This window comes from Silurus meridionalis, chromosome 8, assembly GCF_014805685.1.
Source record: "Silurus meridionalis isolate SWU-2019-XX chromosome 8, ASM1480568v1, whole genome shotgun sequence".
NCBI lineage: Eukaryota > Metazoa > Chordata > Actinopteri > Siluriformes > Siluridae > Silurus > Silurus meridionalis.
The window spans coordinates 147,501-167,500 of NC_060891.1; the positions used below are offsets into that span (position 1 = coordinate 147,501).

Here is a 20,000-nt window from a genome sequence, read left to right on the forward strand (position 1 = left end):
TTCAGGGGGCACATGAGACTGTTCAATAGCAAAACAATAATACCATCATTATTATCACACAACCAACAACATGGTCAAAATGTTGTGGACACCAAGGCATAAGATGTGTGCTTTCTGAACATCTCATTGCACATTTAGTTCCATGTGCTGTTCTAATGAGCTCCACTCTTCTCAGAAGTTGTTCCACTGGATTTTAAGGAGCTGTTGTGGAGATTCATTCAGCTACCAGGGTGTAAGTAAAGTCAGGTAGTGATGAAGGTAAGGAGGTCTGGGGTGCAGTCAACATTCACATTTATCTCAAAGCTATTTAATTGTGTTGACGCTCTATAGCGGGAGATCTTTCACTTCAACCCATTGGAAGCAGAGCTTCATGAAGCTGGCTTTGTGGAGACAGATTGGGGAAGAACCACATCTGAGTGGACAAGTCAGGTGTCCCAATAGTTTTGGCCAGACAGTGTACATTGTGTAAATGAGAACTCAGGACTGTATTTCATCAGCTATGTTTACACGTCAGGTTTATTCCCAGCTCATTTCTGTCCATTTCAGTTCCACAAACAAAGTGGATGAGAAGCTCCAGGAGGTTGCTATGACGACATATCCTCTTGGAAATGCCTACTCCATGTCAGGATCGTTGTGAAGCGTAGATTAACTTGGAGAATCCCATTGGCTGTATCTTGTTCTTTTGTAGTCCTCTAGGGCAGAAATCATACGCTGCTGTAGTGCACGTGATCAGTCAGAGCTACGACAAAATATCCAGTTTCACGATGCCGCGTGTTAAAACACTACACAAACAAACTGAAGACATTAATGCAAGCATCATTTCAGTTCCGTTTGATTTGCTCATTTTTAATAATGGCTCACAAACCAGCTTTACAGGAATACAGAGCAAAAATCTGCCATGAAATCACACGAGTTTCATTAATTCATTAATTCTAACAGACGAACTCAGACACATGAAATATATTTAGAGAAACATCAGATAAAGGTTCAACACACACACACACACACACACACACAGACACAGACAGACACACACACACACACACACACAGACACACACACACACACACACACACACACACACACACACAGACACACAGACACACACACAGACAGACACACACAGACAGACACAAACACACACAGACACACACACAGACACAGACACACACACACACACACACACACACACACAGACACACACACACACACACACACAGACACACAAACACAGACACACACACACAGACACACACACACAGACACACACACACAGACACAGACACACACACAAACACACAGACACACACACACACACACACACAAACACACACAGACACACAAACAGACACACACACAGACACACACACACACAGACACACACACACACACACACACACAGACACACACACACAGACACACACACACACACACACAGACACAGACACACACAGAGACACACAGAGACACACACACACACACACACACACACACACGCACACAGACAGACACACACACACACACACACACACACAGAGACAGATGGATCGTGTATACAGTATATATATATATATTTATATGTAATCAATAATAAAATGTATGCATTGATTAATAATACACTACTCTTTTCCTCTTACCCCCCACCCTCCCCCAGGTACCTGGTTGGTGTAGTAATAATGAGTGTGTTGTGGAGTGTGTATCTGGCCGTCACGCTTGTCTCACACATCCTCTGCTCTATTTCACCTGAAAACGAGGTTCCACTGCACACGGCTACGTGGCTGAGTGATGGCAAGGTCACACAAGTCCATCTGATTAAAGGACACACACACAGGTAAAACACACACACACACACACACACACACACTCACACACACACACACACACACACAGTCTTTAGTTCTGATGGCAGTCAGGGGCAGTGTGTAGTCACTGTAGCTCCTATCTTTTTGCTGATCTTCTCACTCATGCTGATGAGACCCATCACACTCGTATCATCACTGACCTGATGCTGTGAGGTTGCGCTCAGTGTAATGGCTCTGGAGATGCTGTTCCTGATCAGAACCGACTCAGGAACGAAGTCCAGGATCTAAATACAGAGGGTAGTGTTCAGACCCAGCTCATAAATCTGGTTGTGATGAAAGCTGGTGTTAAATCAGAACTGAAGTCTGTGAGTAGCAGATTGAGCAGAAGGGTGAGGGCCATGTGGAAAGGGGGGTGACTGTGGTGGTGCACAGACTGCAGAAGGTCCTGTAAGGGAGGCAGCAGGTTTTTATTTTGCAAACATCTCATAGCATTTCAGGAGATCTTCAGCATGAGAGAGATCATGGAAGCCTTGGTGCATGCAATGATGCTGCTGCTCAGGGAGATGTCAGTAAGAGCATCCACTGTTTATCTGCACATCTCCTGAGCTCTCTGGTACATATCATGTCTGGTTCAGCAGTTGGTTTATGGGCTGTGTCTGTGTTTTCCTTCCACTGCATCAAGAGCATGAGCACGATAAGAGTGCATCTTCATTAATACAGTTACTATACAGGGCAAATAAACATGCATTAAAATAATACATAAAAACTGCAAAATAACAAAAACTGTGTATAAAGTGTTAGGATTAGGATTAGAATTAGTGACAGTGATTAGGATTAGGATTAGTAACAGTGGATTAGTAACAGTGATTAGAATTAGGAACAGTGATTAGGATTAGGATTAGGATTAGTAACAGTGATTAGAATTAGGAACAGAAACAGTGATTAGGATTAGGATTAGTAACAGTGATTAGGATTAGTGACAGTGATTAGGATTAGTAACAGTGATTAGGATTAGGATTAGTAACAGTGATTAGGATTAGGATTAGTAACAGTGATTAGGATTAGTGACAGTGATTAGGATTAGGATTAGTAACAGTGATTAGGATTAGGATTAGTAACAGTGATTAGGATTAGGATTAGTAACAGTGATTAGGATTAGGATTAGTAACAGTGATTAGGATTAGGATTAGTAACAGTGATTAGGATTAGGAAACTGCAAAAAAAAAAAAAAAAGAATCAGTTTATACAAAACATGAAACTACAGTACGGATTTGTGATTATCACGTGTTAACGTAATGTGTAAATTAATTCTATATTTTCAGGCTCCATTTCACACTGAGGAAGAAGACGCCTGCTCTGACCCTCACCGTTTCTCCCTGTTCAGGAAGTGTAGAGTGGAGTCTGACTGCACACTCACTGAAGGACAAGACAGCAAAGGAGTATTACTGTAAGTGTGTACGAGAGAGAGAGAGAGAGAGAGAGAGAGAGAGAGAGAGAGAGAGAGAGAGAGAGAGACAGCCCGACCAAAAGTATTGGGACACCGACTTTCCCACACAAATGCGGTTCTTTCCCAAACTGTTACACAAAGTTGGAGACACACAATTGTATCACGTCATTGAAGGAGCATGAACTTTTGCCTTCACTGAAACTAGGAGACCCAAAACCTTCAGCAATTTAAATCATGAAAGTGAGAAAGAGAAGCTGGATATAAAGTCCCAAAATCATGCATTAATTATTTGATCTTCTTCCTCTGCATCTGCTGCTTTAAATGATTCACTTTGATTATGAAATATTTGACTTCTGTAGACTGCAAAGATAAAAAGACAGCAGTGGCTTTCCAACATAAAGCTGCTCATGAATTTACTGCATGGTGTTTAAAAAAAAGAGCAAATAAGCTCATTATCACATCTCTATGACTTTACACGGCTGGTGGAAATCAGTCAGTTCTTCACGAGGAAGTGTGAACCTGCAGAATTCTTCCAAGTGTGTTCCTGGTCCTCACCACATACACTCCTCCTTTCAGCTGCAAACATCCACATGTGTAACAACCACTCTCACTTACACACCGAATAAAATGCTGTCACACAGCCGTCTGACGTACACGATCTGGACAAAAGTATTGGGACACCTGACTTTCCCACACAGATGTGGTTCTTCCCCAAACTGTTTAAGTCTGAGACACACCATCAGATGCTTTGGAGGCAAAATCATTAAATTTCTTCTTCACTTGAACTAGGAGATCCAAACCTGTTTCAGCATGACAATGCCCCTGTGCACAAAGCCAGCTCCATGAAGATCTGCTTTCCATGGGTTGGAGTGGAAGATCTCCTGCTATAAAACTATAAAACTATTGAACACCTTCTGGATGAATGTGAACACTGACTGCACCCCAGGAACCTCCTCACCTTCTCACCTACATCACTAAGCCACATAGATGATAAAGTCAAGTTTATTAAATGAGAAGCTCTAAATTCATCATCATCATCTGCTCTGTGTGCTCCATATTAAAGTGTTCAAAGCACAACACAGCAGATAACATTTAATGCACACATCTGTAAATATTCTTGTGTGTGTGTGTGTGTGTGTGTGTTTCAGGGAGCTTTAAGAAGAGCGAGCCTGAAGTGTGGTGGAGAAAATCAGCGAGTGAGAAGACACTGTACACCTACTCAGGTAGTGCTGTGGAGACCTACATGGCTCCTGCACTCCACCCGGTCTCCGTCTACACCCTGCGCATTACAGCAACGCAGGAAGACACACACACACAGGTTTACCTCCATGAAGGCTTCACACCATTGGGGGTGTTTCCAGAGTTGCCCTTTGAGCCCCGAGTGCATGTGCTCGGAGTTGGAATGAGCAGTGTGACACTGACCTGGAGCTCGAGTCCCTCGGTCATCAAATCACTCACCACACACACACACGCACACACAACGGCGTACGTGTACTGTGTTACCATGAACCGCAAACACAACTACAGGAGTCTGTGTGCTGCACAGGAGGAGAAAGGGGGCATGAAAGACGAGTGGAACAAAGGAGCAGTGGACAAACTGGACAACTCCAGGGAGCGAGTGTGTGTGTGTGAAGAGGTGGAAAGTGTGTGTACCGTCTCTGAGCTTCAACCAAACACACTCTATTATTTTGATGTGTTTGTGGTTGACAAAATAAACAGCACCAGTGCAGCATACACAGGAACGGTGGCACACACACACGCAGAATCGCACACACACGCAGATCTACACACACCACCACACACTGAGGGTGTGACCCCGCTCAGAGAGGGGCAGGTGCAGTGGGTCACACTGAGTTCTGGGGCAGGTGTGAGGCGGAGTTTCCGTTTTCGGCCCCGTGGAGGGCAGAAGAACGGCCTGCTCACACTGCTGAGCTGCAACGACACACACACGCTCTCACACACACTTTCTGTTTCAGTCTCAGCGAGAGGAAATGAAGTGACATCACAGGAAGTGGGAGATCAGCTGGTCCAGGTGTGGCTGCAGGGGTACGCATCGTACCTGATCCAGCTCCGCCTCTCAGCCCGACACACACCTGCAGCACAGAGAGAGACTGTGTGTATGAAAATGCAGGCATCATCTGCATTCCACCGCCGGGGCGCCAGCACTGCCACACACACTCCACATCAAGAGCTTTAACACACTGCGCACCTGCAGCTCCGTCACACTCGCATGGATGGGGACAGAGGAACGAGGACTGTACTGCCTCTACAGGCGCCGAGTGGAGGAGAGGGGGGAGACTGGTGGACACGGAGTGATACGGGGTAGACAGACAGGTAAAAACAGACCAGACAGAGAGATACAGGGTAGACAGGCGGGAAAGAATAAACCACACGGGGTGACACGGGAAGGACAGACGAGTAAGAATGGCCCAGATGGAGTGACACGGGGAAGACAGACGGGTAAGAATGGCCCAGACGGAGTGACACGGGGTAGAAAGTGGAGTAAGAATGGACCAGACGAAGTGATATGGGGTAGACTGAAAAGTGAGACCGGTGGAGTAAAGCAGGATGGACAGAGAAGAGACACTGATGGAGACAGAGGAATGCAGGATAGACCCAAGTGTGCGAGAGGACGAGACAGAGTAAGATGGAGTGCAACAGATCAGGAAATAGTGATGTGTAGTGATCAGAAGATTGAGACCAGTCGTAAACGAGTGATACCTCGTGAACGCAGGAGTGAGACAGACCATTGCTTGGCACCAGAGTCCCGTCCTCCTGATGAACGTGTCCTCTGTAAATACTTTCAGGAGCTTGATGCACGGCGTGCAGTTACCACGGCAACAGTGGGCGGACTGGAGGCGGAGACACTCTACATATTTGACATTTACCTGATGAGGCGATGGGCACTTCCTGTTAAATACTACAGCAAGACGGTGCGAACCAGGAGAGATTGCTGAGACACACACACACACACACACACACACACACAGCTACAGCCACACAAACTGAACACCGATCACATGACCATTGTTGCTGTTGAAAGAGTGTTTATTAGAGCTGTAACAGGACTGCACCAAACACACTGCAACACCACACCTGTCTATCAGCACAGAGAGAGAGAGAGAGAGAGAGAGAGAGAGAGAGAGAGGGGGAAAGTCATAAAGGAGGAGACAAAGAGACATTAAGAGAGTGAGACAGATGTGTCCTGCATGATCATGAATTCATCTTCATGGTGTTTGTGTTTGTTGTGTTTCACTTTTACACACCAATAAAAAAACAGCTGTCGAAAGATAACCAATTATGGCTCAGCTCATTTACATACCACTGAGAATCAATCACCACACACACACACACACACACACACACACACACACACACACTCGTTCCTGGTGTTTGTGTAGCAGGTGTTCCATATGAAGATCAGAATGAGTGAAATGTGTTGATGTAAGTCAGTAGTAATAGTTAATAAGGTGGAATGTGCTGATCTCAGTGTCTTTATTTATTATAATAAACATGTTTCAGTCTCATTCGCCTTTTATTTACAGTCACATGACGCCTCATAAACAGCAGCAAAACAACAGAGGGAACCCAGAAGGTTGTTAGTGCTGGCCAATGTTCTTTAAATCATAATACCACACACCCACACACACCTCATACCCACTAATACACAACTGTTCATGTGTGTAAGTGCTGCTCCCTGTCTGCAGAAGTGTGGAACACACACACACACACACACACACACACACACACACAGTCCCAACACACTAACTGAATGAACGTATTAAAAGGTAAACACAGGTAAAGAGACGAAGAAACCCTGAGGAGATAAAGCCTACAACTTACACAAGTAGACATGTGGGAAGTCAGAATGGAGTTTGTGGTTTTCACTCTGGGGTGAATGAAGTATCAGTAGAAAGACTGAAACCAAAGTGAAGTTTAAAAAACTTTATTTCATCATTCAAGTGTAACATTAGATTTTCCCCATTTAAACATTAAAGAGTGTGTGTGTGTGTGTGTGTGTGTGTGTGTGTGTGTGTGTGTGTGTGTGTGTGTTTTGGGGTTATGGCTTACAGCACTAAGGCTTTGATCACAAAGGTTTGTTTCCTGACAACAATCAATAAAAAAGTAGAATAAAAAAATCCTTATGCCACTGTAGTGTTCATCATAGTCCCATTGCTTTCACACAGGAACCAAAGAGGTTTACAGTAACAACATGGCACCATGTGTGTGTGTGTGTGTGTGTGTGTGTGTGTGTGTGTGTGTGTGTGTTACTGTCTTTGGCAGTTGTACAAAAATAGGACTCTAAAATATCAAACAACTACAATAATAATCATCAGAACAATAATTACAATACATAAAGGTTGTAGAAAAGATCTGCTAAGAAACCAGTGTGTGTGTGTGTGTGTGTGTGTGTGTGTGTGTGTGTGTGTGTGTGTGTGTGTGTGTGTGTGTGTGTTAAGGTCCTGGTCTGTTGTTGTGTGTCATAGAGCCTCCTCTACTATGTGACTGAAGAGATCCAGGAACAAGCAGTGCTGGAGAGAGAGAGAGAGAGAGAGAGAGAGAGAGAGAGAGAGAGAGAGAGAGAAAACAGAGATAGATAGATAGATAGATAGATAGATAGATAGATAGATAGATAGATAGATAGATAGAGAAAGAGAGAAAGAGAGAGAAGTATAAATAAAGAGATGAAGGTTGTTGATGGAGTAAATGATGATAGTGAGAGTCACTGACCAGGGGGTGGGGCTCTACCTTCAGGCTCCTCCCCATTCTTTTTGGGGGTGTGGTCAATGGTGTGAGTGGTAAAGGAGTCCAGGTAGGAGGAGCTGCTAACACCCAAACTAATCCCAGTTACTCCAATACCCAAGGAATCTACACACACACACACACACACACACACACACACACACACACACACACACACACACATATGTTACAGTTATAGAATTATATCTATTAACATTATTCTGCCCTATGTTTGTGTATGTGTGTGTGTTCATGTGCGTGTGCACATATATACCAGTGCCGATAGACGCTCTGCCCGGTCTCACCAGCCCACTGCTGTCCATAACAGTGAAAGAACGGCGATGAGGTGTATCTGACTGCAACACACACACACACACACACACACACACACACACACACACACACACACACAGTTCAAGCATTTCTTTGACCTGATTAAGTAAGACATCTACATCAAATTTAGTGGAAAAAGAGATGAAACACTAGCCTCAAACCTGAATTTACACACCTTCAACTGGAACGTATGTGCGTGTGTGTGTGGGTGTGTGTGTTTACCCTGAAGGTGTGTGTGGTGTTGGGTCTGGAGAAGGCCAACAGGCTGCCAGCCTCATCTGCTACAGCACTATGAGCATAACTGGAGGGAGCTCTCTGAAACCACACACACACACACACGCACGCACGCACGCGCTTAAGCCTTGGACACTAAGCAGGTAAAATTTTCAGTGACCTACAGGAACAACACTGAATGTGTTACCTGAAAGAGGCGTGTGTGATGTCCAGAGTGTGTGTGTTCTTTGTCTGCAGTGCCAATGGGGGGAAGGAGTGTGTTCTTGCTAAGAGTCATTGTTGAAGAGGAGAGGCGATCACCAGCTGGGGCTCTAAAAAACACAACCACACACACACACACACACACACACACACACACACACACACACACACACACACACACACACACACAAAGTGTAGTAAAAAAATTTTTTGTAGGCATGCAGACTTGCAGACAGACTTACAGTGACAGATAGACGGCAGGCAGACAGGCAGACAGAAAGACAGTGATAGGCAGGCTGACAGGAAGACAGACAGAGACAGACAGAGTGACAGACAGGCAAAGTGACAGACAGACAGACAGGCAGACATGTCTCACAGTTTTGTCCCTCTGATTATGTCCTCCATGTTTCCTGCTATGTTGGACTGAGTCAGGGGGGCGAGTGTGCGAGGAGGGAGGGGTCGTCTCCGTGAGGAAGGAGGAGGGTGGGGTAAAGGGGAGGGACTTTGTTCCAGGGAGCGGCGAGGACGGGGTTTAGAGAGGTTCGTCCTCTCCTCTGAGTCACTGCAAACATACAGACAGTTTTTAGAATGTGTGTGTGTGTGTGTGTGTGTGTGTGTGTGTGAGTGTGTGTGTGTGTGTGTATTACTGTGCAGTGTGCTCCGGTGCAGTTGTGTAGCGCTGCCGCAGAGGAAGACCGTGAACCACAATCAGCTCATTCAGAGTGTGATGCTGCACTGCTGCTGATCCTGAACACACCCGACTGGGCTGCAGGACACAGACACAGACAGATACAGATACAGAGACACAGACAGACAAAAAGACACAGAGACACAAAAAGAGACATTGTACATAAATAAGGAAGCAGCAAGTTTAAACTCAGTACACATGCGCACACACACACACACAATGTTTGCTGTGTGATATAATTCATTATGTTTATAATAATGATGTCAGAAGATCCATTATATGGAGAACAAATGTTTATTTTGTAAATATTTTATTTACAAACGTCTGAACACCTTTGGGGTGAATGTGAACACTGACTCCAGGCACCCCAGGCCTCCTCACCTCACCTACACCTGCCTTCACTAACACCCTTGTAGCTAAATGATTTTCCAGAACATCTCTCCCAGAAGAGTGGAGCTTATTATAATAGTAATAAGCATCATATGCTTGTGTCCATTCATTGTTGGCCCTACAGTGTATATTTATACAAAGTATCTTAACCAGTTGTTAATAGACAGAAAATGTTCTACCAGTCAGCTAGGATTTGCATTCTAGCAGTTTATAGATTTCTTTTCCGAGTTCAAAGGTGTTTAATGGAATTGGAGCTTTATAGCAGGAGATCTTCCACTCCAACCCATGAAAAGCAGATCTTCATGGAGCTGGCTTTGTGCACAAGGGTGGTGTCATGCTGGAACAGGTTTGGATCTCCAAGTTCAAGTAAAGGGAAAATTTCAAAGACGTCTAATACAATTATTTGTCCAATTTAAATGAGATTGAACACACTGAAACACACCTACTCTCAAATACTAATTCACACAACAAAGAACACACAACCTGTGTGGCAGACAAACATGAACCATATCTTTGTGTGTGTGTGTGTGTGTGTGTGTGTGGGGGTAAAGCAGTCTTTCTTTCAGTGCAGTTTACATACAGTAGGTGGCTTTCTCTGCTTTTTGGATTTCCATCTCAACTTTGAGCTCCTCGACTTTGTGCTCTTCAGGAGGAAATATAGGAAGATGTTGGAAAGATAGAGAGAAATTGAGAGGACGTGAGGGAAGGAGAGGCAGACAGAGGGAGATAGGGAGGGATGGAATGAGGGGAAGAGGAAGAGACAGACAGAAGGAGTATTGGGGGTCAGACAGACAGATGGAGGGAGGAGGAGAGACAGATAGACAGAGGGAGTGTAGAGAGAGAGAAAGAGAAAGGGAGGGAGGGAGGGAGGAAGAGAGGAGAGACAGAAAGAAGAAGGGAGAGAGAGGAAGAAGACAAAGAGGGAGGGAGGGAGGAGGAGAGACAAAGAGGAAGGAAAGAGAGACAAAGGGAGGAAGGAAAAGAGGAAGTGATAGAGGAAGAGGGGAGAAAGGAGGGAGGAAGGGAGGAAGGAGAGATAGACAGAGGGAGTATAAAGGGACAGACAGAGGGAGGGAGGGAGGGAGGAGGGAGGGGAAGGGGTAGAGGAGGGAGAGTTGGAAGGAGGCAGAGACAGAGAAAGCAAGGGATGGAGAGACATAGAAGGAGGGAGGGAGGAAGAGAGTTATTGAGGAAGAGACAGAGGAAGTAGGCAGAAATAGAGGGATTGAGGGAGAGATAGTGAAAACAAGTGGAAAGAAAGAAAGAAAAGGATTAATACTGTGTGTGTGAGGAGGAGTGAAGAGTGAGTGAGGAGTCAGTGTGTGTGGAGTGTGTGAGGAGTGTGTGAGGATTGTGTGTGTGAGGTGTGTGTGAGGAGTGAGTGTGTAAGAAGTGTGTAAGAAGTATGTGTGGAGTGTGTGAGGTGAGTGTGTGAGGAGTAAGTGAGGAGTAAGTGAGAAGTGTGTGAGGAGTAAGTGAGGAGTAAGTGTGTAGTGATTGAGGAGTGAGTGTGTGAGGCATGTGAGGCATGTGTGAGGAGTAAGTGAGGAGGTGTGAGGAGTAAGTGAGTAGTGTGTGAGGAGGTAATGAGGAGTGAGTGAGGAGTGTGTGAGGAGTTAATGAGGAGTGAGTGTAGTACACCTACCAGAGTGTGTGAGGAGTGTGGAGTGTATTGTGTCTGAGGGCCGAGGCGTGGCAGAGTGCTGGACATGCTGGACTTCAGGCCTGAGGGATTGACGGATGGATGATGCTGCTGATGATGATGATGATGATGATGATGATGTGGTGGTGGGGGTGGTGGCGGACTGAGAGATGCTGAACTCTTTTCATCATCTGGAGAAGACACAGAAAAAGAGGAGTGATTATTATTAGAGCTTTTACTTCCTGGATAAATAAAACGGGGTAAAAATGACGGCGAGCGTCTTCATGGACAGACAGAGTGTACAATCAGACGAACATCTCAATGTCCATGATTTTTAAACCCACCCCAGCACCTCTGTGTCCCTGCTCAGAGACCCAAATGCTCTCGTATGTGTGTGTGTGTGTGTGTGTGTGTCACTGTGATGGTGTGTGTGTGTCCGTGTGATGGGGTGTGTATGTATGTGTCAGTGTGATGGTGTGATGGTGTGTGTGTCAGTGTGATCTACCAGAGCTACAGCCCTCCCACAGTCTCATCAGAAGTTCCTCCATGCAACCAATCAGCTCCTGCCACACGTCATCAAACAGGATGTCAAGCACCGCCTCCCTCCTGCAGCGATACGGAGACACGGGGGGCAAAGTGTGTGTCCTCCTGCTCACACACACACATTCCTCATCACTGCACACACACACACACACACACGTTACTCAATGTGTCCTCCTGCTCACACACACATTCCTCATCACTGCACACACACACACACACGCACACGCACACACGCACACACACACACGCACACACACACACACACACGCACACACACGCACACACACACGCACACACACACACACACACACACACACACACACACACACACACACACACTCACATATCTCTCCAGTCAAAGGCCAGGTATTCCTCCATCATTCCTTCTTCTTCTTCTATTACTTGATGCAACTCATCTTCATGAGACCCACAGGAGTCAGGCATGTGTGTGACCTCCCTACACAGAGCAGCCCTGTGTCCCTGCACACAACCTGTCACACACACACACACACACACACACACATATACACAGCTCAGAGAGAGCTACACCATTTACAGCTACAGTAAATGCAGTAGTGTACACACACACACACACACACACACACACACACACACACACACACACACGTATTTACATACTCATTGCCTGTGCTCTGTATGTGAGTCCCAGAGCTGCTGTTGTGAGAAGAGGCAGAGAACCACTGGAACCCTTGGTCTGTGGGACACACCACCTGCTTTCCAAGGATCCTAACACACACACACACACACACACACACACACACACACACACACACACACACACACACACACACAGTTTGTGGTTGTTCCTTACACAGACTGTAAACCTGCACAGTACAAAACACCTGCAATAAACACCACACAGTCATGAGAACACAGTGTGTGTGTGTGTGTGTGTGTGTGTGTGTGTGTGTGTGTGTGTATGAATAAGGATGTATAGATGTATGTGTATAGAGATTCCAGTAATCAGTGCACTTTTCTCAGGCCAAGATAAATGTGGAGGTTTGAGTTATGAAGGGCATCCAGTGTAAAACATGTGCCAAATCAAATCAAATCACACGGATCACAAATAAGAATTTCATACCGGATCAGTCGAGGCCCGAGTTACCCACGAGCACCACAGGTATCATTAACCAACAGGGTACTGGTGTAAATTGGGCTACTGTTGGCTGAAGGAGGAGAAGGAGAGGAGGAAGATGTCTACAGAGACAGCAGGGAAAGGAGAAGTGGAGGAGAAGTGGAAGTTCGGGTTGGTACTTTAAATCAGCTAAGAGAGATAGCTGATATGATGGAGAGGAGAAAGGTAGAGATGTTGTGTGTTCAGGAGACCAAGTGGAAAGGGAGTAAGAGCAGGAACATTGGAGGTGTTTAAACTGTTCTATCATGGTGTGGATGGAAAGAGAAATGGTGTAGGGGGGATTCTGAAGGAAGAGTACAGTAAGAGTGTAGTGGAGGTGAAGAGAGTTTCTGATAGCGTGATGATCGTGAAGCTGGAAGTTGAAGGGATGATGATAAATGTCATTAGTGCTTCTGCTCCACAAGTGTGTTGTGAGATGGAGAAGAAGGAAAGATTCTGGAGTGAGTTAGATGAAGTGGTAGATGGTGTAGGAATGAAAGATTGGTGATTGGTGCAGATTTAATGGACATGTAGGTGAAGGAACAGAGGTGATGAGGAGGTGATGGTAGGTATGGTGTTAAGGAGAGGAATGTGGAAGGGCAGATGGTGGTAAATTTTGCTAAAAGGATGGAAATGGCAGTGGTGAACACGTATTTTAAGAAGAAGGAGGATCATAGGGTGACGTATAAAAGTGGAGGAAGGTGCACACAGGTGGATTATGTTCTATGTAGGAGATGCAACCTGAAGGAGATTGGAGACTGTAAGGTGTTGGCGGGGACAGTGTAGCTAGACAGCATCGGATGGTGGTCTGTAGGATGGTTTTGGAGGTGAAGAAGAAGAGGAGGAGAGTGAGGACTGAAAGAAGAATGAGATGGTGGAAACTGAAGGAGGAAGACTGTTGTGTGAGGTTCAGGAAGAGGTCAGACAGGAGCTCGGTGGTGGTGAAGAGGTGCTGGATGATTGGGGAACTACTGCAGGAGTGATGAGGAGACAGATAGAAAGGTTCTTGGTGTAACATCTGGAAATAGAAAGGAAGACAAAGAGACGTGGTGGTGGAATGAGGAAGTGCAGGAGAGCAGAAGGAGAAAGAGGTTGGAGAAACAGAATTGGGATCGACAGAGTGATGAGAAAAGTAGGCGGGAGTACAAGGAGGATGGAGCCACCAGGAAGGAGGAAAAGAGGAAGACCAAAGAGGAGGTTTATGGATGTGGTAAAGACATGCAGGTAGTTGGTGTGAAAGAGGCAGATGTAGAGGACAGGGGGGTGTGGAGAGGGATGATCCGCTGTGAAGACCCCTAATGGGAGCAGCCGAAAGAAGAAGAAGAAGAAGGAGAAGAAGAAGTGTGTATAGAGATGTGTGTGTACCGTAGATGAGGGAATCGAGATGTCCACAGTTTACACTCATCCTGCTGCACTCCTCCTCTTCCCTCATACAGCTCCTCATTAATCTCCTCAAAGAGCAGCTGGACCTGACGAGACGCTGCTTTATCAAACTCCTACACACACACACACACACACACACACACACACACACACACACACACACACACACACAAAACATAATCAAGTACCTTATCATCAGCAATGCTTCTGTTCATCCATCTATATATAAATATATATTGTGTGTGTGTGTGTGTGTGTGTGTGTCTCACATCATAAGCCCAGGAGAAGACAGAGCTGCGTTCAGTGCTCACTCCTGTGTCTGCGTAACTGTCAATCCCAGACCAAACCCTGCTCGTCTCCACGGCAACCACTGATGGACACACCAACCTCACAGAGACAGAATGAGGATAATGAGAGAGAGAGAGCGAGAAAGAGGGAAGGGGGGGAAGAGAGCGAGAGAGAGAGAGAGAGAGAGAGAGAGAGAGAGAGAGAGAGAGAAGGGGAGAGAGAGAGAAGGGGAGAGAAGGGGAGAGAAGGGGGAGCGAGAGAGAGAGAAAAAGAGAGAGAAATATTATGTGTAATTTCTCTAAATTAATTAGCCAGTAGAATAAAAAACATCGCCATGACCCGAGCTCATACCACACTCAGGACCTGCACGCTCAGAGACGGGTGAGTGAGATGACTGTGTGTGTGTGTGTGTGTGTGTGTGTGTGTGTGTGTGTGTTTGTTTGTTTACCTGTTACAGGTGGATGCAGTTTGCTGTACTGCCCCTGACTGGGGCACACACTCCGTCTCTGCATCTTCAGGTGGGGGGTGTTGATCAAGAGCAGTGTATGAAACCCCACAACTAAACCACACACACACACACACACACACACACACACACTCAGAGTGAGTAGATAGATAGATAGATAGATGGATAGATGGATAGATGTTAGGAATGATATTAACACACACACACACACACACACACACACACACACACACACACACAGTGAGATGTTAGGATGATATTACACACACACACACACACACACACACACACACACACACACACACAGTGAGATGTTAGGGATGATATTAACACACACACACTGAGATGTTAGGGATGATATTAACACACACACACACACACACACACACACACACACACAGTGAGATGTTAGGGATGATATTAACACACACATACACACATACACACACACACACACACACACACACACACACAGTGAGATGTTAGGGATGATATTAACACACACACATACACACACACACACACACACACACACACACACACACACAGTGAGATGTTAGGGATGATAACACACACACACTGAGATGTTAGGGATGATATTAACACACACACACACACACACTGAGATGTTAGGGATGATATTAACACACACACACACACACACTGAGATGTTAGGGATGATATTAACACACACACACACAAACACACACACACACACAGTGAGATGTTAGGATGATATTAACACACACACACACACACACACACACACACACACACAGTGAGATGTTAGGGATGATATTAACACACACACATACACACACACACACACACACACACACACAGTGAGATGTTAGGAATGATATTAACACACACACACTGAGATGTTAGGGATGATATTAACACACACACTGAGATGTTAGGGATGATATTAACACACACACACACACACACACACACACACACACACACACACACTGAGATGTTAGGGATGATATTAACACACACACACACACACACACACACACACACACACACACACACCTGTGCAGGTTGTGTTTTACGGCTCTGCGGTTGTATCTGGAGATCATCCTCCTGTCCTGCTGTTTGTGCCGGTGTTTGTGTGTTCTGTCCCCGGGGCCGCTGGTCCTCCTCCGGCCGCCGCTCCTGCATCCTCACAGCTTCACATCCCTGACAACTGAATCATGAACAGCGGTACCGCGATACTCCGATAATCAGAGCAATTCAGCAGCGCTCTGTCCCCCTGTCCCCCTGTCCCGGCCTGACAGATGGCCGCTCAGATAATCACCCTGCTAACACTGCTCCATTTCCGCGGTGAGAAATCAGACTGTCGCGGTGCTGTGAGAGTGTGTGAGAGTGTGTGAGTGTGTGTGTGAGTGTGTGTGTGTGTGTGTGTAGAACCGGAACCCTAACGCTAACTGCGTTTACATAACATTCGTTCTGTCAGCTTCACATCAACACTGTCATGGAGACAGACAACTTCCGGTAAAGTGCATCCTGGGACATGCAAATCACCTCGCGCGCGCGTGCGTCTGAGAGAAGAACGTGTGTAGGGGGGTGGTTCGCGCGCACTTGATTACTGCCCCCTAGTGAGCAGGCGCGGAAAGGCAGCGTGAGGATGTAACATCTTTCTATACAGAACACAAGTCGCAGTGAAATCCGAGAACAGTTCCATTAAAGGAACTCTGAATATAAAAGAATAAACACTGATCAGGTAGAACATCATGAGCACCTGCTTAATACTGTGTTCAAAACAGTCGTGACTCATCGATCATTAACAGCCTGAACTTCTGCAGCAGTTTGAGCTACAGGATCTCGTCTGTTGGATCGGACCACATGGACCAGCCTTTACTCCTCAAGTGCATCAATAAGCCTCGTCCGCCACGACCCTGTCGCCGGTTCACCACTGGTCCTTCTCTGGAGCACTTTTGATAGATACCCAGGATGCACAAGCACACCTGCCTCTTACACACCACTGAACCTGTGAACCATTTCAATTCACTCACAAGTGAACACACTCAGCAGAAGATGAATTTAAAAGAAACACACAGCTTACAGTGAAACAATACTTTATTAGGAAAAAGTGTGTGTGTGTGTGTGTGTGTGTGTGTCAGTTCCAGGTGCGGGTGATGTTGAGGTGCTGTAAGTGGTCCGTTATGGACTTGTGTTGGCAGAACGTGCCCTGGCGGGCGTGGCAGATGTTTTCCCAGATTTGCCTGCGGCGGGCGTGGGCGTGGCCTCTCTCCTGCTCCACACTCATGTATGGTCGGCTCAGCCAGTACTCGTTCTCAGCCTCGCGCTCCAGACGCTCCACCGTGTTCCTCTTCATCTGCCAGCTGACGGGCCGTGGCCGGCGCCATTTCCCGATCCACTGCCGGCCCGGAATCCCCTTCCGCAGCAGAGCCTGGGTCAGGAACATCCTGAACACACACAAGGAGCTGAGTGAGAACATGTGCTCCTAACAGAACCCATCCTGAACCACGAGCAGAACCAGGAACCAGACCGGGGAAAAGAGGTGGGGCTTCAGAGAGGCGGGGTGGGGCTTCAGAGGCGGGGTGGGGCTTCAGAGAGGCAGGGGTGGGGCTTCAGAGAGGCGGGGTGGGGCATTTCAGGGCCAGAATAACACAAATAAATATAAACTGGGTTTTTTTTTTTTTTTTTTTACTTACAGAATGTAGCAGAATCCAAACACACACACAATGACAGAAGCCTGTAGATCAGTAGATGAGAAAAGAGGACAGTTTTCTAGAAAGCAGGAAGTTTTATCCCCCTGTCACTACTCTGTGTTTGTGTTTGTGTGTATGTGTGTGTGTGTGTGTGTGTGTGTGTGTGTGTGTGTGTGTGTGTGTATTAAAATGTATATAAATGAAAGCTGTAGCCTGGGTCACCTTCATTAACACACACACACACACGCACAGGAGTGTAATTCCGGGTCGCAGATAAACAGGACATACTATGTAATTAAAATGTTACACACCTTTAATATAAAAATTCTGCAGTATTGTGGATATTGTGTTGATTTTTCTCCTTCAGCGCTTCAGCTAACACACATTCACAGCCTCCATGATTCCAGCGCAGAGTCCCATAATGCACCGCGCCTTACCCGGGAGTCCGTGCGGCTCGTGAGCGCCACTGGCGGTGTGGAGGAGAAGTGCAGTTCCAGCTCAGTGCGGCTCCGAGACTCAGGATCAGTACAGGATCAGGATCAGCAGCATGACGGCCCGAAAATCCGGCTCCCGGATAGAGACAGAAATAGAAAGATGTCGCTCTGAGGGACAGTGGGATAAAATCCCTGAGCTCGTGCGCCAGCTTTCCGCTAAACTCATTCAGACCGGTAGGTGATTTAGCATGTTAGCATGGTGGGCTAATGTCTCGAGTGTTTCTAAAGGGGGAAAAGTCTCTGTGTGTGTATATGATGTGACAAATCAGACTACACGTGTCTTTAATCCTGAGCTCAGGATCAGTCTGACATCGGATCAGATTCTTACACACACACACACACACACACACACACACACAAACACAGCTGGAGAGATCGCAGCACTTCCGGGTTCATGACGTCATGTTGTGGTAACCACCATGTACTTCTGGTGGTCTTGTACCTGGTTCTTACAGCTCATCTGGTTGGTGTGTGTGTGTGTGTGTGTGTGTGTGTGTGTGTGTGTGTATATATAGATGATGTAGGTGAGCTGTTATTAGGTGAGATGAAGCTGCAGCTGTTCCTGAAGGAGAACCCATTGAAGCAGAACTGCAGCCCCCGAACATCTCACCCTCCACTGATTGAGGCTCGCTCACACCTCACTAACGCCCTACAGCGAGGAAACCTCCGGGTGAGTGTCAAACCATCCTCACTACACACATCACACTAGAGAAGTGGGTGAAGAAGAGTGATAGCAGGAGTGATTTGTGATAGAAGAGTATCTGTGAGAGTGAAAGGGAAAGTTTATAGGACTGTGGTGAGACCTGAGATGATGTATGGTTTAGAGACAGTGGCATTGAGTAAAAGACAGGAGGTGGAGCTGGAGGTAGCAGAGCTGAAGATGTTGAGATGTTTGTTGGGAGTGACGACGATGGACAGGATTAGAAATGAGTTTATTAGAGGGACAGCGCATGTAGGACGTTTTGGAGACAAGGTGAGGGAGGTGAGATTGAGATGGAGGAGGGACATGGGGTATATCAGTAGGAGAATGCTGAGGATGGAGACACCAGGAAGGAGGAAAAGAGGAAGACCAAGGAGGAGGTTTATGGATGTGGTGAGGGAAGACATGCAGGTAGTTGGTGTGAAAGAGGCAGATGTAGAGGACAGGGGGTATGGAGACAGATGATCCGCTGTGGAGCACCCTAACGGGAGAAGCCGAAAAGAGAAGATGTATGTTGTGTGATTTGGGACATACCCTGTGATTCGGTTGTTCATGGTGGCAGCAGAAGTGTGCAGTTGAGTGTGTATAATAGGGATGTGTATTGTGTGATTTGGGACACAGCCGGAGCTGCAGCAGGAGGCCAGTGCGCTGATGGGAAAACTGTGTTATGTGGAAGGGAACTACACTGAGGCACTAACAAACTTCAACCAAGTGAATCTGGATGATATGCAGCTGAGCAGCGCACCAATCTACCGCCTGGCCATGATTGCTGAAGCCTACGCCACCAAGGGTGAGTGTGCGAACACACACACACATACACACACACA

At 46.4% G+C, this 20,000-nt stretch overlaps 4 protein-coding genes across 5 annotated transcripts in view; 2 read left to right on the forward strand and 2 right to left on the reverse strand.

Moving 5' to 3' along the window:
* Positions 1–6,543, forward strand: part of ndnfl (neuron-derived neurotrophic factor, like) — a 10,023-nt gene extending 3,480 nt beyond the window's left edge. The window contains 4 exon segments of the mRNA XM_046855013.1: positions 1,655–1,831; positions 3,125–3,249; positions 4,398–5,406; positions 5,408–6,543. Of these exon segments, the coding sequence (XP_046710969.1) occupies positions 1,677–1,831; positions 3,125–3,249; positions 4,398–5,406; positions 5,408–6,206 (2,088 nt within the window). The 5' untranslated portion in view covers positions 1,655–1,676 and the 3' untranslated portion in view covers positions 6,207–6,543.
* A 636-nt stretch (positions 6,544–7,179) lies between these two features.
* Positions 7,180–16,814, reverse strand: fam149b1 (family with sequence similarity 149 member B1). Its single transcript, XM_046855733.1, has 16 exons — positions 16,337–16,814; positions 15,278–15,388; positions 14,811–14,928; positions 14,524–14,654; positions 12,670–12,770; positions 12,367–12,514; positions 11,986–12,155; positions 11,484–11,671; positions 10,419–10,481; positions 9,408–9,526; positions 9,137–9,322; positions 8,747–8,870; positions 8,548–8,640; positions 8,267–8,348; positions 7,981–8,118; positions 7,180–7,781 (listed from the first exon to the last, which is right to left on the reverse strand). The coding sequence occupies exons 1-16, from the start codon at positions 16,381–16,383 to the stop codon at positions 7,705–7,707; spliced, it is 1,896 nt and encodes a 631-aa protein (XP_046711689.1). The 5' UTR covers positions 16,384–16,814; the 3' UTR covers positions 7,180–7,704.
* Positions 16,815–17,365: 551 nt separating this feature from the next.
* mrpl57 (mitochondrial ribosomal protein L57) lies at positions 17,366–18,423 on the reverse strand. Of its 2 annotated transcripts, none has more exons than XM_046855018.1 (2): positions 18,291–18,423; positions 17,366–17,733 (listed from the first exon to the last, which is right to left on the reverse strand). In XM_046855018.1, the coding sequence occupies exon 2, from the start codon at positions 17,730–17,732 to the stop codon at positions 17,424–17,426; it is 309 nt and encodes a 102-aa protein (XP_046710974.1). In that variant the 5' UTR covers position 17,733; positions 18,291–18,423; the 3' UTR covers positions 17,366–17,423. The 2 variants fall into 2 exon arrangements, with proteins under 2 accessions (XP_046710974.1, XP_046710975.1); XM_046855019.1 differs by lacking the exon at positions 18,291–18,423 and adding an exon at positions 17,983–18,005.
* Positions 18,424–18,511: 88 nt separating this feature from the next.
* The window catches only part of ttc7b (tetratricopeptide repeat domain 7B), a 13,919-nt gene continuing 12,430 nt past the window's right edge, over positions 18,512–20,000 (forward strand). The window contains exons 1-3 of the mRNA XM_046855012.1: positions 18,512–18,647; positions 18,989–19,143; positions 19,795–19,963. Of these exons, the coding sequence (XP_046710968.1) occupies positions 18,527–18,647; positions 18,989–19,143; positions 19,795–19,963 (445 nt within the window). The 5' untranslated portion in view covers positions 18,512–18,526. The remainder of the gene's footprint in view (positions 18,648–18,988; positions 19,144–19,794; positions 19,964–20,000) is intronic.